Genomic DNA, 13,788 nt, shown 5'->3' on the forward strand with positions numbered 1-13,788 from the left:
TCCTAATGACCTAATTTACTTTAAAAAAACTACATTTAAAAGTATTCTGTGTACACTTTTCAAAACTATTTAAATGCTAAATAGTAATCATATTAATGCCCTGTTAAAAAATTATCTAAGGTGATGAAGTACAATGCTTCAAATTAAATGGATAATGTCTTTAAATTAGTGCACAAATTAATCTAGGAAAAAAAAACCACCTTTCCTTCTCTGAACCGATGCATGCTTTGCTTTTGACTAGAGTATTTTGCTTCTTCCTTTAATTACATAGAAGAGTTTTTCAGTCATCTCTCCTTGATGCTGGGGATATGAATACAAAGGAGGAAACAATCCCTGTTCCTTTAACTTATAGTCTAATAGGGGCACAAACAAGTACGTGTAAAAGCAAATCCCTATATATTCAGAATGAGCATAAAGTTAATTAAAAAACCAAGCCTCTACCCCACGGTCTTCAGGGGAAACTGGTCTGGGAGGGATGGGGCATTAGCAGCTGGAGACAGGGCAGGGAGAGGGAGTTGGGAAAGGCTCCAAGAAGAACATGGTACCTGAGCCGCATCTGTAGGAGCCAGAGGTAAGGAGGGAGGGCAGAGGGGCAGCCCACACCAAGGCCCGTGCCACAGGGGAGAACCCGGGGTTGGCCGGATCAGACGGTCCAGGAGGGCCAGTGATGAGACGGGAAAGAAAGGTTGGAGCCGCTTGTGGAGAACTTTAAGGGCTGAACAGAAGAATGTATGTTTTATCCTCAAGGCAACAGGAAGCCATGGGAGGAAGCTTATCACACAAGGGACTCACTGGTCACATGTGCACTTAAGGGAAATTCCTCAGGCACAGGGTGTAGGGGGGCCCAGACCAATAAGGAGACTTCTGATAAGATAGACTAGAGACCATGGGAGCCTGGGGGGGGGGGTGCCAGAGATGTTGTGAGGATAGAAATGGCAAGAGCTGACAATGGACTGTGCGGGGGTAAGGGAGAGGGGAGAGGCGGGGACAAAACCGAGATGGAGACATTGGAAGCATGGTGGTGCCTCTGACAGAACTGGGAAGGTTGAGAAAGAGAGAGAACGTGCTTGGTTGCAGGCATATTAGGCAGGACTTGCCAATGGACAACTGGAGATACGGTTATGAAGCTCAAGGGAGAGACTAGAGGAAGAGTACAGAGGGAAAGGAGAGAACTTGAAGGAGCACCCATAATTAGCGGTGGAGAGTAAATGATGAGCCAGCAAAGAAGGCCAAGAAGGACTGGCCAGACAGGGAAGTGGGCAGTTGTTTGGTTTTTTTAATCAAGTTAACCTTTTTTTTAAGTTTGTACAACAGTAGACTTTGTAAGAACACCAGTGTATAGAACACAAATGAGGATTTCATATCCTCAGATACACTCAAGACTTTTCTAAGTAGTACAACCAACACAATTATCTAAAGGAAGCATGCTAGAGTGGAGGCAGTTTAGAAATTATGGAATTTGATGGTCTATTTCTGCTCACTTCAACTAGAGATAAGGACTTTGACTTTCTAACAATCTCACAGATTGAGGACATGGGACTTCTTTTCATGTTGTCCCTCTCTCTCTTCTCTTCTCCAATAGAGAGTCCTTGAGGGCAGGGGTTGTATTTCTTTTGCTCTTTTAATCCCTAGCATCTAGCCCAGCACCATAGATGGTACGTACAAAGCACTGAAGAAATAGGTTGGAAAATAGAGGAATCTGAAGATAAAATGTTTCTCATATTTTTATTTAAGAAACGAACCCTGAATTTCCATTCCCAATTATCATGATTTCTATTAGGTTTCTAATATTCAAGCAAGATCAGCTGTCCTCTCATGGAGTCATCTGGTAAATTCCCAGAATGAAGAAAATGCTAATCGGCCAGTATCGTTTACATTTGAAGTGGCGCTGTCCAACTGTGGTAAAAGTGGAAAATTTAAAACCATTTACATGTAAGTCTGTTCTTCTTGAAATTTGTCTCATTCCAAGGGCACAAAAATTTTACACAGCTGTTGAAGCAATTAATGATTTCATGAGGCCATCTAAAAATTAATTTAGTCAAATTTGTCATGTGTAGTCTGAGACTCACATTGACTGAACAAGAACATTCAAATAGAGTTCTGCATTTAGTTGGTCTATTATCTTATAATTAGCAGCTGACATTTTAGTACTTCAAAATCACAAATAGAGACTTCTGAGGGTAAAGGAGGTGAGAAAATTTAAAATTAGATTTATTTTTAGAAAGTAAGTCTTGGGCAGGTAGGTGATGCAGTGGATAGAGCACCACCCCTGAATTCAGGAGGACCATTCAAATCTGTCCTCAGGCACTTAACACTTCCTAGCTGTGTGACCCTGGGCAAGTCACTTAACCCCAGCCTCAGGGGAGAAAAAAAAATTAAGTCTTACATATTTATATAGTATATGTTTAAAAGGCCCATGATATTTTTAAAAACAGATTTTTCCCTGTGATACTTTTTTATAAAAACAAACTTATCCAAATATACTGTGATTCACAACCACAGCAGACTTATAGTTTAAGCATTACTTATCTGTCTACTTCTAATTGCCCTCCTAATTCAGCTCAGTGGAAGCAAGAGTAGTTGGAGCAATCTTCTCATTCCTCTTCCTACCTAGAAAATAATGTGCCGAGCCAGGCTGTGGGCACCAAAATCAGGGACTGGATCCTAGCACAATGATAGGCACCTTTGGGCACCGGATACTGTTGGAAAAGAGGCTCGACCGCAAGAGCCTAATAAAGAAGCCTATCCCCCAGAAAAACCATTCTGGGCCATATTCAAGGAATTGTGTTACTTCTTTAAACTATATTTATTTTTTGAAGCTCCATTTCCAAGTTATTTTTAATAAACTAAGTAAATATAAATGTAATGTTTTGAGAAGACTTCACATTTCAGCACAGAAGTGTAAAAATTTAGTTTTGTAAAGCTGTATTATGTAAATGAAGTATTTTGCATTATTGCTAAAATTATTTTCTTCACATGTAAATTTACAGTTTGGGTTAATTGCTCTAAATAACATCATTGGGAGGTGTGCTTTCTAGGAATAAGGCTAATGTAAGCATTTAGGATTTGTTGTTTGGCTTTTTTCAATCTATTGGAAGTCTTATAAATAATTTTCATTTTCACAGTGGGGATGAAGTCACAGTCAGCCTACCTGATCTCCAACCAGCAACTGATTATCATGTGAGGTAGATATATGTTCCTTCTCGGCGCGCTAAGCTTTGCTTCTTTGGCCACCATAGAGGAGTATTGGACATTTTCTCTAAGCTCAGCCATACTCCTGCTCCAAGTAATGCTATGGCATGATGACTAGTTTCATCTGGTGTAGACGTATGAAGGGGAAGAGGAGGAACTTTCATCTGGTAAACCCAGATGGCTGTATTAGTGCCAACTTCCTAAAGTTAATTACTAAAAATTCTGTCTGAAAACATGAGTCTTTGTTTTTTGTTTTTGTTTTTACAATCCCTTTCAAGCTCTGGGTTTGGATAGATCTGAAATTCAATAATGAAAATTAAAATGTTTTAAAAGTTTATAATATATATTTTTTTCAGAGTTTCAGCAACATACAGCTCTATAGAAGAATCTACTTCTGAAGTGATTAGTTTTACAACAGAGAGTTGTGAACCAGACCGTCCTGCTGTTCCTAAGCTAGTCAACCGAACCAAGAACAGCCTGATTCTACAATGGAAGGTAAAAAACATGCATCATGAAAGAGGTTTCAATATTTCGTTGAACTAAAAATGACCTCAATGTAGCTTGAATTTGGAATTTAGGTGCTGGTTACTGAAGCATCTTTCTGGGTCAGTTAAGAATTTTTAATGCAATAAAAAAGAGAATGGAAGACTTTTAGAAAATCACAGACAAGTTGGATGGCTTTGAAAGTTACACATTGAATTTATTATATATTTAAAAGAAAAGCAAGCTGTCTGTGTTTGTTTTATAGAGACCAACCATTTCATGTACAACCTTGTTATAGTATGTGTTTGGAAATACCACTTTATTTGGTGTTTAAATTCAAAATTAAAAAGTATTTTAAATGTAGCAGATAGAATTTTATTTATACATATACATATATATGTATATATAATGTATATATATAATGTATATATATATATATATATATATGGAGACAAAGTAGACATGCAAGAGGCACAAGAAAGCCTTTATAATATCCTTTTCATAAAAGAACAAATGGCATTTCTATAGATCTTTACAATTTGTAAGTCACTTTAATTTATTTTGCGATAAAATGATTAACATGTGTTATGAAGATGGTTCAGAAATACTGGTAGATAGTTATATGCCAGGTATAAGTTTCAATCATGGATTCCTCTCCCCCAAATCAACTCCAGTATCGGCTTATAGCCTATCCCAAATAAATGTGCTGATGGATGCCCAGTCCACTGACTTAGTCTAATTCTCTGTCACAGACTAGACTACAGAAATTTGTCATACAATATTTTTTCCCTTATAGATTGTTAGGCCCATCCTCTACTAGATTTCATTGTGGAAACCCTACAAATATTCTGAAGCTTGATGCAGTCAGCACAATATTATCCACAAACAGAACCATCTGGAAGACTATTGCATTCTTGCTAGCCACAGTAATGGCAAAGCATCCCATTGTTCCAATTCTTAGCCCAAATCCACCTTGTTTGCCTTTGGAATGTTTAAGCTGCCTTGTCTCAGCAGACTAATCAATCACAAGAGCCCTTTCAATGAATTCAATTTACTGAAGGCTTTCTACCTAATTTGATTATTTTCAGTTACACAAGTTTTATACAACATGGGTTTTACCGGTAGCTCAAGCTAAAATGTTAATCTTGTTTTTAATAGATGATAAAATTAAATTTATTGGATGAGTGACCCTTTTTGAAAAATTCTGTGCCATGTCAAAGGCTCATTTCTCCGACTTTAGTTAAGTGCTGCCATGTGCTGACACAATAAAGCGATATTGGAGAAAGAAGGAAGTTATTAAAGGCTCATTAGCTGGGATGTGAACTGCTTATTCTTCTTGCTCACCTGTCGCCTTGCATTTTGCTTTTCTATCATTTTTTTCCCTCTTGAAAAACAAAATAGAAGGGGAAACAATACCACCATCTTTCTCTATTCACCTTCTCAAAGACAGCAGTGGGCTTTTTAAAATGAATGTGAGGAGTCTGAGAGATGTTAACTCAGCTGAAAACTACAGGCTGGTATAAAACAAACACTTGTTCCCTTTCAAATCTACTAAAGGAAAACCGTAAGTCCACACCATCTCAGGTTAGGATAACAACCTTTCCTTGATGCTCTCAACTGATTTTTTTTAAATAAATGAATTTATTTGCCTAGTTTATTTATGAAGTATAATAATAATGAGAGCATTGTGCTAAGTGCTAGAAGAATTACAAAACTTAGATAAGCTATAACCCTGACCCTCCTGGCTTTTACAGTCCAGTAGGCACTATTACCTATAATTTTACATATTACATATTAAATAAGAATTTTACAAAACACTCAGCATGCTCTATGACAGCTGAAAATGAGAGTGATTACCAAGTAAGAGGATCAGGGAAGGCCACCAGCTTGCATCTTTTTCTTCAGCCTAACTAGCAATTTTGACATCACGTTTAGGGTGATGGACAGAAAGATCCTCTAATTAGAATGACAGTAAACAAGAGTAAAGAAGGTATTTTACTTTTATAGAATTTTGCTTTTAAAAAAAGAACACAGCTTTAAAGAGATGAACTATTCTATTTCTTTTGGCCTAGTGCATAGAGAGCTGGTCTCAGAGCCAGGGAAATGTGGGTCGTTCAGGTCTCACCTCAGACAGGTACTAGCCGGGCAAGTCCCTTAACCTCTCAACACTCTGAGATGGTGAACTGTAGAGAAGGACCTGACGGGCATTCCTTGGCACAGATGGTAGCTCTATGTGTAGGATTCTTTGGTTTGATATGTAAAATACTCATTACCTTCTATGTTGGTGTAGTGAATGAAAAAAATCTATAACTCTAATTTTATTTTTATGTATTATTTTAGGGAACTAATGACAATGGCTCCAAAATAATCAGCTTTCTTTTAGAATGGGATGAGGTAAGCATTTCCTGCATGTGTTTTATAAATAATAAAATGTCACTGAAGTTTTACAAGGTTCAGTGGAATATCAGAGAGAAAATAAAGCTGTAGCCAAGTGGAATTAAAGTTTAGTCAAAGCAAACATTTCTGCATTCAGCATATGAACTAAAAGGATGATGATACATGCCTTCAGTTCTCCCAGTCAAGGGCAGAGAAGTGAGTCTGTGCTGTTTAAATTCTGGCCCTCAATCCTGGTAGAGTGCATGATCCTTTGGACTGAGCACTATTCTGAAGTCCTTGATATAATTGGCAAGAATTCCCATGAATGGACTTCTGGTCGTCAATTTGAGATCCTTGGTAAAGAATCTCTTGGGATTCTTATGACTGATATAACATGAGATAACTTCCAAGTGACTGACCCACTATCTAAAATTTAGCACAGCACAGATACCTGAGAATTCATAAAAATCCAAATACTCCAACGTGCTGGGTTGTTTGACTTTGTTTAAGTTTCGGGATCATCATTGCCCTCTGCCATCCCCACCAGCACAGAAAATTGATCATTCACTGCTGGGACATTTGATTATTAGAGTATGTTAACTAATAAAGGTAAAATAGACTTTTCAGCTAATATTCCCTAACAGTTTTTATTTCCTATTTTCCTTTGGTTTCTTTATTATTTTGACTCAAAAAAAAAAAAACACCCCAGTTTTAGTAGCATAAAGTATTTTGCCTTGTAACCTGGATGACTATTGCCCAACTACAAATATATGGCAAATTTTCACTGACCCATGAAACTTTTACTACCAAAGGTCCTTATTTGGTAAGACTTGTAAATTTTAACCAATTCTTCCTCTTCCATTTATCTCTTTCTGTTCTGTTTCATTTAATTCAGGCCCCACCTTTCTTTCTCCAGTATCTTCCAGTACTCACTCTTACCTTTCTTCAAGTAAATAGCCCACAGAATAGTTGAAATTGGGAAACATTGTCCTTAACAGGATGCTTTAACGTAGCAACTCATCTATCATGTTTGTGTGTTTTAGGGGAAGCCTGGTACCTTCAAAGAATGCTATTTTGGTCATCTTAAACAGTACAAGATAACCAAGCTGTCTCCTTCCACGAGATATTCATTTAGATTAGCTGCTAAAAATAACTTGGGAATAAGGTAAATTTTATTACTTTGAAAAAAATTCCAAGTTCATACTTGGCGGGGGAAAAGACTAATTATATTCATCAATCTATCTTTTTTCCAGTGAATTTAGTGAAACTGTTACCTTCAACACAACAGGAAGTGTCCCTCCAGCACCTCCTCCCCCTCAGCTAAATCAAGCAGGAATTACTACTCTGTCACTAGAATGGAGTCCTCCTGCTGCAGCAGCTACTGGGGAATCTCACTTGACTTACACACTGGAGATGGAGGAAGAAGGATCTGTGAGTCACCTTTCTGTATGTCATGATTTTTGCTCTCTGTTTGGAACAAGATTGACACGCTGATAAATGTGAGAGACTCTCTGGACCTACCCTAGGCTAGTCACTAGAGCTCTGAGATCTCAGCCTCTTCACCTGCCCACAAAGCACAAGGGAGTTCCCCTTCATTCTAGTCTGAACTTTAAATCCATTTTTAATGATCAGTGGGAACTGGTTAGTTACTGATAGTACCCATTTTTCTCCTTTCTAGGGTCATGGTTTCAAGGCTAAATATAATGGAGAAGATCCCTCATGCACTTTAAAAAATCTTCGAAGGAGCACTTCCTATAAATTTAGGGTATGTGTCTGCAGTTGTAGGTTTCTGTGTATTGGGATCATTCCTTTTTAACCTAAGTATATTTTAAAGAGTTTACCAAAAAATATTATGAACACCAACAATAGCCAATTAAATGGTTTTTTCCCTGATGATCTGGTTTTAAACAAATGCATAAAATGCCCTAAGTTTTCTGTCACTTTCTCTAATGTCTCCATCAGGAATCAGTTTGCCCATTGACTCCCACTCAACTTGGCGTGTATTTTTTTTTTTTGCTTGTTTGTTTTGCTTTGTATTATTTCATAAAGCTCTGGCCATGGCTCTTTATATTTATCAGACTTGAAGGGAATGTGATTTGTTATGATTGTATTACCTTACATTAAAGTAACACAAGTTGTTGCACAATTACTATAGTACTAGACATTCTGGCTGCCTCTCATTTTAGCCATCACAGGAGGAGCTGCTTTTATAAAAAACCTATGAAGGCACAGTTTGTTTGTTTGTTTTGGGAGGGGGGTGTTGAGTCTTGATAATTACTGGGTAGAATTATTGGGCCATAGGGAACTATGGCCCAATCTGTACGGCCTGATTTCACTTTTCCAAAAAAATTCTACTAATCCCCAGTTCTGCCAGCAGTGGCTAAATACACCTATTTCTCTGTAGCCCCTCCAGCACAGAGTTTTATTGTTTTTAATTGTTCTTGGCAATTTGATGGATGTGAAGTGCTATTTTCAAAGTTGTTTTAATTTGTATCTCTTTATTAATAAGGTCAAACATTTTCAAATGATTAATAATACTCATGGCTTCCTATTTTTAAGTATGTTGTTTTCATTATTTTCTATAGTGATAAAAATTCACTCTTCTAATTACATCCGGTTTTCCAAAGTAACCTGCTTTGTAAATTTTGCAGAATCTATTCAGGTATTTGAGGCATATGATGAATGTTTCCAGTGATCAACCAATGTATTCTCTCTACTCAAACAGCTCTTTGCCCACAACAGTGAAGGAAAAAGTAACCCAAGTGAAGAAGTAGAATATACCACATACCCTGATAAGCCAGGGCCCCCAAGTAAACCATACACAAAGGGGAAGATCCGAGCATACAATGTGAAAGTCGCATGGGGTAATATTTCTGTATTTAAAAATCTACCCTCATTTCCCTGAATGGTAACATTAATGTATTGAGAAATGCTTGGTGGAATTGTTTGTTTTAGACTTGCTTCTCTTATGTAAAATGGTTCCTACGGTTTAAATGGCATTGCCATTCTCTCTTATATGGAGGCAACAGAAGTGGCAGTTTGTTGTCTAATTCAAATCATGAAATTGTTGGCCTTCATGGTGGACCATAGAAAAGGCACGATCACGAAGGGATCATTAGTGAGTGGCGATTCTCGGGCTGCCGTTATCCAGATTGTTTTCTTTCTATACGTGGGAGCAAATCAGCTCAGCATTTTTAGTGTGTACTCATGGTCATATATCGCCCTTTTTAGAGAGCTTAAAGGTGTTATTTAAATAGATTTTATTAGAAATGTTCTGGAGGGGGGGGAGAGGTAGGGAATGACTGGCTTCAGAGTCAGAGAAAGTCAGGTTTGAGTTCTGCCTTTGGTTCTGCAGACAAGTCGCTTCAACTCTCTGTGCCTCTAGAGGATCTGATAGAATTCTAGATTTTGTGTTAGTCCACCCCTCTCTCCTTTTCTAGGGTTTGAACCCAGTTGCTCTGCTCCCTAATCTAGCTCCTTCCTCTCCACTGTGCAGAGGGAAGGCCTAATACTGTGTTGGATAATCACTAGTCATTTCTAAGTAGTAAAGGTCCTGAACAGAATTCCACACTGGCATTTGACCAAAAATGTATGGCATTAACTAATATAGTGAAATGATAAAGACTTTTCTGTTTATTTAAGAATAACTTACATAAAAAATGTCATTTCAGATCCACCTAAAGATAATGGGGGAGCAGAAATTTCTAAGTACGTCTTAGAACTTTCTGAAGCACCTAATGGTAAGGATTCTTTACAAGCTAGTTTTGATTGTAAGCCCTGTTCTGCTCTGGAGTTATTCTATCCCACACACTTGGAATATGTGTCCCATCCCTTGTCTGAGGGATCATTTCTAAATAACACACACAAATCATAGAGTCCCAGAAGTTTGTAAGTGAATTGGATGTGTTCCGTCTCTCCCCTAGGAAGTACATGGAATGTAATATATGATGGCACTCTGAGAGAACATGTATGTGACCATCTCAGACCTGGTACTTCGTATAAGTTGAGAGTATATTGCGTTGGAATCGCAGGGCAAAGCCAGGTGAGAGAAAAATGAAAATATTTTCAAATTCAAATATTAAAGTAAACTGTATAATGAATGATACAATCCTGAAAGAAACTGGACTTGCATTTCAGTGTAAATATAATGTATTGTGTCCTTCTGTCAGGCCTCAGATATCCTATCCATTCACACATCTGCTGTCCCTCCCGGGCCTTGCCGGTCTCCATACTTGGCTAACAGGGCTAAGCCCAGAGAAATCAGCCTGCATTGGGGTAAGATACCATTTTGTGACCCAGTATTTTTAAATTTAAACAAGAAAGCAAGTGGGAGAAAAGAAAATTATCTTGGAGCTGTACAAAAAAAACCATAAATACTGCATTAGGCTACAACTTTGGATAGAGAGGTAAACAGTATAGTTAGTTAACTTAAAATACAAATGCAAATCATAGTATAGTTACATGTTGTGATATTTAGGAAAAGAACAAGTTTTTTGACCCAGTGATCATTTCTGTGATTCCCATTTTTGTCGGGTAATGAAAGCAATAATATTTTGAGGATTTCCTTGGATTTCTTTCCTTTGAAAAGTGTATCTTTTCCTACAAAAAAAGTTTTATGTAAACTCCATCATATTCTTTGAACCAAATCCCATCATAACACCGGAGATATCTTGTGGTATTCACTTGGCCATTTTTCTCTCCTGCCCCTCTAAGCTAAGAGCGAGCACTTCAGTTAACTAGGGCTAAACTGAAAGAGGTCTCCTTTTGTGATGTGAACCACCACTCCCTGCTTTATCCACTTGGTAAATGCTGATGTTTGTCTATGGGATTTGTTCAAAATAAAAGCATACCTGAGTGATTGTACTTTCAATTATAATAGCAGGTCTGTCTTTAAGCACTAAGGAAAGGGCTCATCCCCTGCCCTTTTGCAGTAATGAATATAATTAATATGACCTTAGCAAATAGTTCTGTTGCTAAGAATTATGAGTCAGGCAGTAGAGAGTGCTAGCAACCTCAGCCAGGAGTTAGGGGGATGGAGCTCTTGGGCCCAGCTGGCCTACTAAGCAGTGATGTCAACTTAGGCCAAAGTATCTAAATTTTCTTAAATGGGAGGCCTTTCCTATAGATTTTTTTTGGAAAAGCTCTCATGTCTTCAGCGATTGTTCTGGTGGGGGGAAATGCCTGGAAATGGTATAAAAATACAGGCAGTTCTGTGGTAATCCATTTCATCAATTGTAGGAAGCTCCCTCTCCATTGAAAAAGTGACTCTGGCAATGCATGCATACCCATTCTTGAGATTCATAGCCTTTGAGAGTTGCCTGAGTCCCAGAGAGAGGTTTGGCCATTTCTCCACACCAGGCAGGCATCGAGGCCTTGAGAGCCAGGTCTTCCCACAGATATACCTAGCTGCCTCTCTGTGAAGTTAAACTGAACACAATCTGAAATTTCCCATGGCATTAGCTGACCTTTTAATGAGCTAGAATCACTTAGAATTCTTTATCCTGATTTCTCAGAGAGCCCTAAAAACTATTTTAAAAACAAAGTATTAAAAGTTTTTTAAATGCTTACTCTGTCATTTCCTAGCTCCTCCCGTTGTGAATGGGGGAGCTGAAATAATTGACTATGTAGTAGACATGGCCGAGTCCGACCAAGCAGAGTGCAGAAGGGTCTACCAAGGCCCAGGCTTGAGGTGCACAGTGAGCAATCTGCTTCCTGGGAGGACCTACAACTTCTGGATTAAAGCAGCCAACAAGACAGGGGTAAGTGCTCTGCTCCATTCCACCCCGTTTGTATTTCTCCTTTAAGCGGCATGAACTTCCAATGTTTCTGTTATGCCGCTCTTCCTCCTTTTTGTAGTTTGGACCCTACTCGGCCAAGTCTCAGATCTCCACAGCCCCAGGACCTCCCGATCAGTGTGGCATCCCTCTGTTAACCTGTAAGACTGCTACCAGTGTGGCCGTCAGCTGGGAGGTAGGTTGTTGAGCTTTCTTCTCTGTGTGTGGCTCCAGGAAAAGCCAAGCGGTCCTCTTAGAAGTTCTCCTTGAGGCCTGGGGCTTTCTCTAAGGCCCAAACATCAAGGTTTGGGATTCATGGTCCAGACTCTTCTTCCTAGAACCTCTCCCCCCCCCTCCCCGCCAGACAAGGAAGCCACAGAATTAAGGATGCCAAGGCCTCGGCACTCGCCCCGCCTTTCAGTTCAGGTTTGAGCTGGGTAATAAATTTGGAAAATGGACTTGGTTGTATCAGTAAATAAGCTGATTAAAAAGTTCGAGTCCTACAGCTAAGATGTCAAAGCCAGATCACTGCAGAATTTCAAGGTAGGAAGAATTAGTATTGTGTCCAAAATATACACTTAATTATAATTTCAACCTAAGATGACTAAGGGATGTGTTATAAAGTAATGAGATTTGTGTGTGTTTTTGTCTTTGGGTCTTGGGGGGGGGGGTTATTTGCTTTTTGTTTTGTTGTTTCTAACAAACATACCAGAATGCATCCTGGATACTTATTCTAACAATACTCAAAACATTCTTTAAATTCCTCTCTTGGAGTTGCCTTCAAAGCTATTTAATTTTGTAGGAAGAATGTGGCTGACTAGCAACAGCCAGGGGAAGACTGTGGAAGTAATCAGATTAGGGAGCAGTTGTTTGGCTTTGGGGGGTTTTTGTTCAACTAAATTAGATGTGATTCTTTCTCCCCAGACTTTAGCGGAGGGTTTACAGCAAAGACAGAGTACCTTAATTTAATAATAAATGGCAAGTATTATCAGATGATGACCGGTAATCTTGAAAAGCTCATGCTTAGAAAAAGCTGAGTCAGGAACCTAGAGAGAACGAGGGAGAACCAAGGAGAAAATTCATCGCCCCTCTGGTGGCCATTCCTTGGCAAGAGAGCTAGAGAGAGGCATTTTAGGTGGATCCCTTGTGTAGGCTACAGACAAGAACCACAAAGGAGGGTGAGGCATTAAAGGGTCATGCTCTGTTACAGCAATGGGCAGAATCCCAGGTCACAGATCCATGAAAGGATGTTTGGATTGGAGAGTTTTGTCCTCTTGGCTTATTTGAAAGTCCTTTGCATGCCCAGCGCTTTGTCCATCATAAGCCCTCCACAAGTGCTTTTTTATTCATTCGTTATGACAAAGAATAGAACTTCGGGAGATGTTTGGGACTGATAACCCTTTTGTTTAAAAAACAAAACTTGGTTCCCACTTGGTTCCTAACTTTCTTAAAGCACTTGTAAGACAGTAGGATTTAAAGCTAGAGAAAACCTTGAGGATTCTCCTCTCTCACACCCAGAAGGTAGAGAATGACTTAGCCATTCTTATATGTCCCACAGCTACCAGCACACACTGCTTTGTACCTATTAGGCACTGAATAAGTGCGTGTTGAATAGCTCAACCAAAACATTAACATGTATTTGTTTCCTTAGGTTGTGCCCACTCTTAGTGCAGTTTTCAGCTTTAATAATCTCCAAAGTGTAAATGCTACCCTTTCAAAAAAGTGAAAGTTTAATCATTTAGATGTCTTTTACTTTGGGTAATTTAGTTTGGGGAAATCTGGATGCTCTGTTTTTCAGGATGTGCTGTCATCATGCATTATGTGTGGGATATTTTCTGACACTTTAATAAACCCAGGATTAGGAGAGGATGTCCTCTCCTAAGTCCAATGTCGCTCCATCAGGTGATTGAGGTAGCCCAGTGAGAGGACATTCTCTCCTAATCCTGGCTTGATTAGTCTTTTT

General features: G+C 38.8%; 1 protein-coding gene across 8 annotated transcripts in view; it reads left to right on the top strand.

Annotated features, from left to right (window-relative positions):
• LOC141548340 (fibronectin type-III domain-containing protein 3A-like) overlaps positions 1-13,788 on the top strand; it is a 75,769-nt gene that overhangs the window by 45,390 nt on the left and 16,591 nt on the right. For 6 of the 8 annotated variants that reach the window (XM_074277146.1, XM_074277149.1, XM_074277147.1 and 3 more), the window contains 13 exons: positions 1,781-1,932; positions 3,126-3,185; positions 3,549-3,687; positions 6,016-6,069; positions 7,095-7,216; positions 7,305-7,482; positions 7,730-7,816; positions 8,777-8,915; positions 9,723-9,791; positions 9,975-10,093; positions 10,221-10,326; positions 11,635-11,810; positions 11,908-12,021. In XM_074277146.1, coding sequence (XP_074133247.1) covers positions 1,781-1,932; positions 3,126-3,185; positions 3,549-3,687; positions 6,016-6,069; positions 7,095-7,216; positions 7,305-7,482; positions 7,730-7,816; positions 8,777-8,915; positions 9,723-9,791; positions 9,975-10,093; positions 10,221-10,326; positions 11,635-11,810; positions 11,908-12,021 — 1,515 coding nt within the window. The remainder of the gene's footprint in view (positions 1-1,780; positions 1,933-3,125; positions 3,186-3,548; positions 3,688-6,015; positions 6,070-7,094; positions 7,217-7,304; positions 7,483-7,729; positions 7,817-8,776; positions 8,916-9,722; positions 9,792-9,974; positions 10,094-10,220; positions 10,327-11,634; positions 11,811-11,907; positions 12,022-13,788) is intronic. The other 2 variants (XM_074277150.1, XM_074277151.1) reach the window with 2 other exon arrangements.

The sequence above is a fragment of the Sminthopsis crassicaudata genome, chromosome X (assembly GCF_048593235.1).
Source record: "Sminthopsis crassicaudata isolate SCR6 chromosome X, ASM4859323v1, whole genome shotgun sequence".
Classification (NCBI taxonomy): domain Eukaryota; kingdom Metazoa; phylum Chordata; class Mammalia; order Dasyuromorphia; family Dasyuridae; genus Sminthopsis; species Sminthopsis crassicaudata.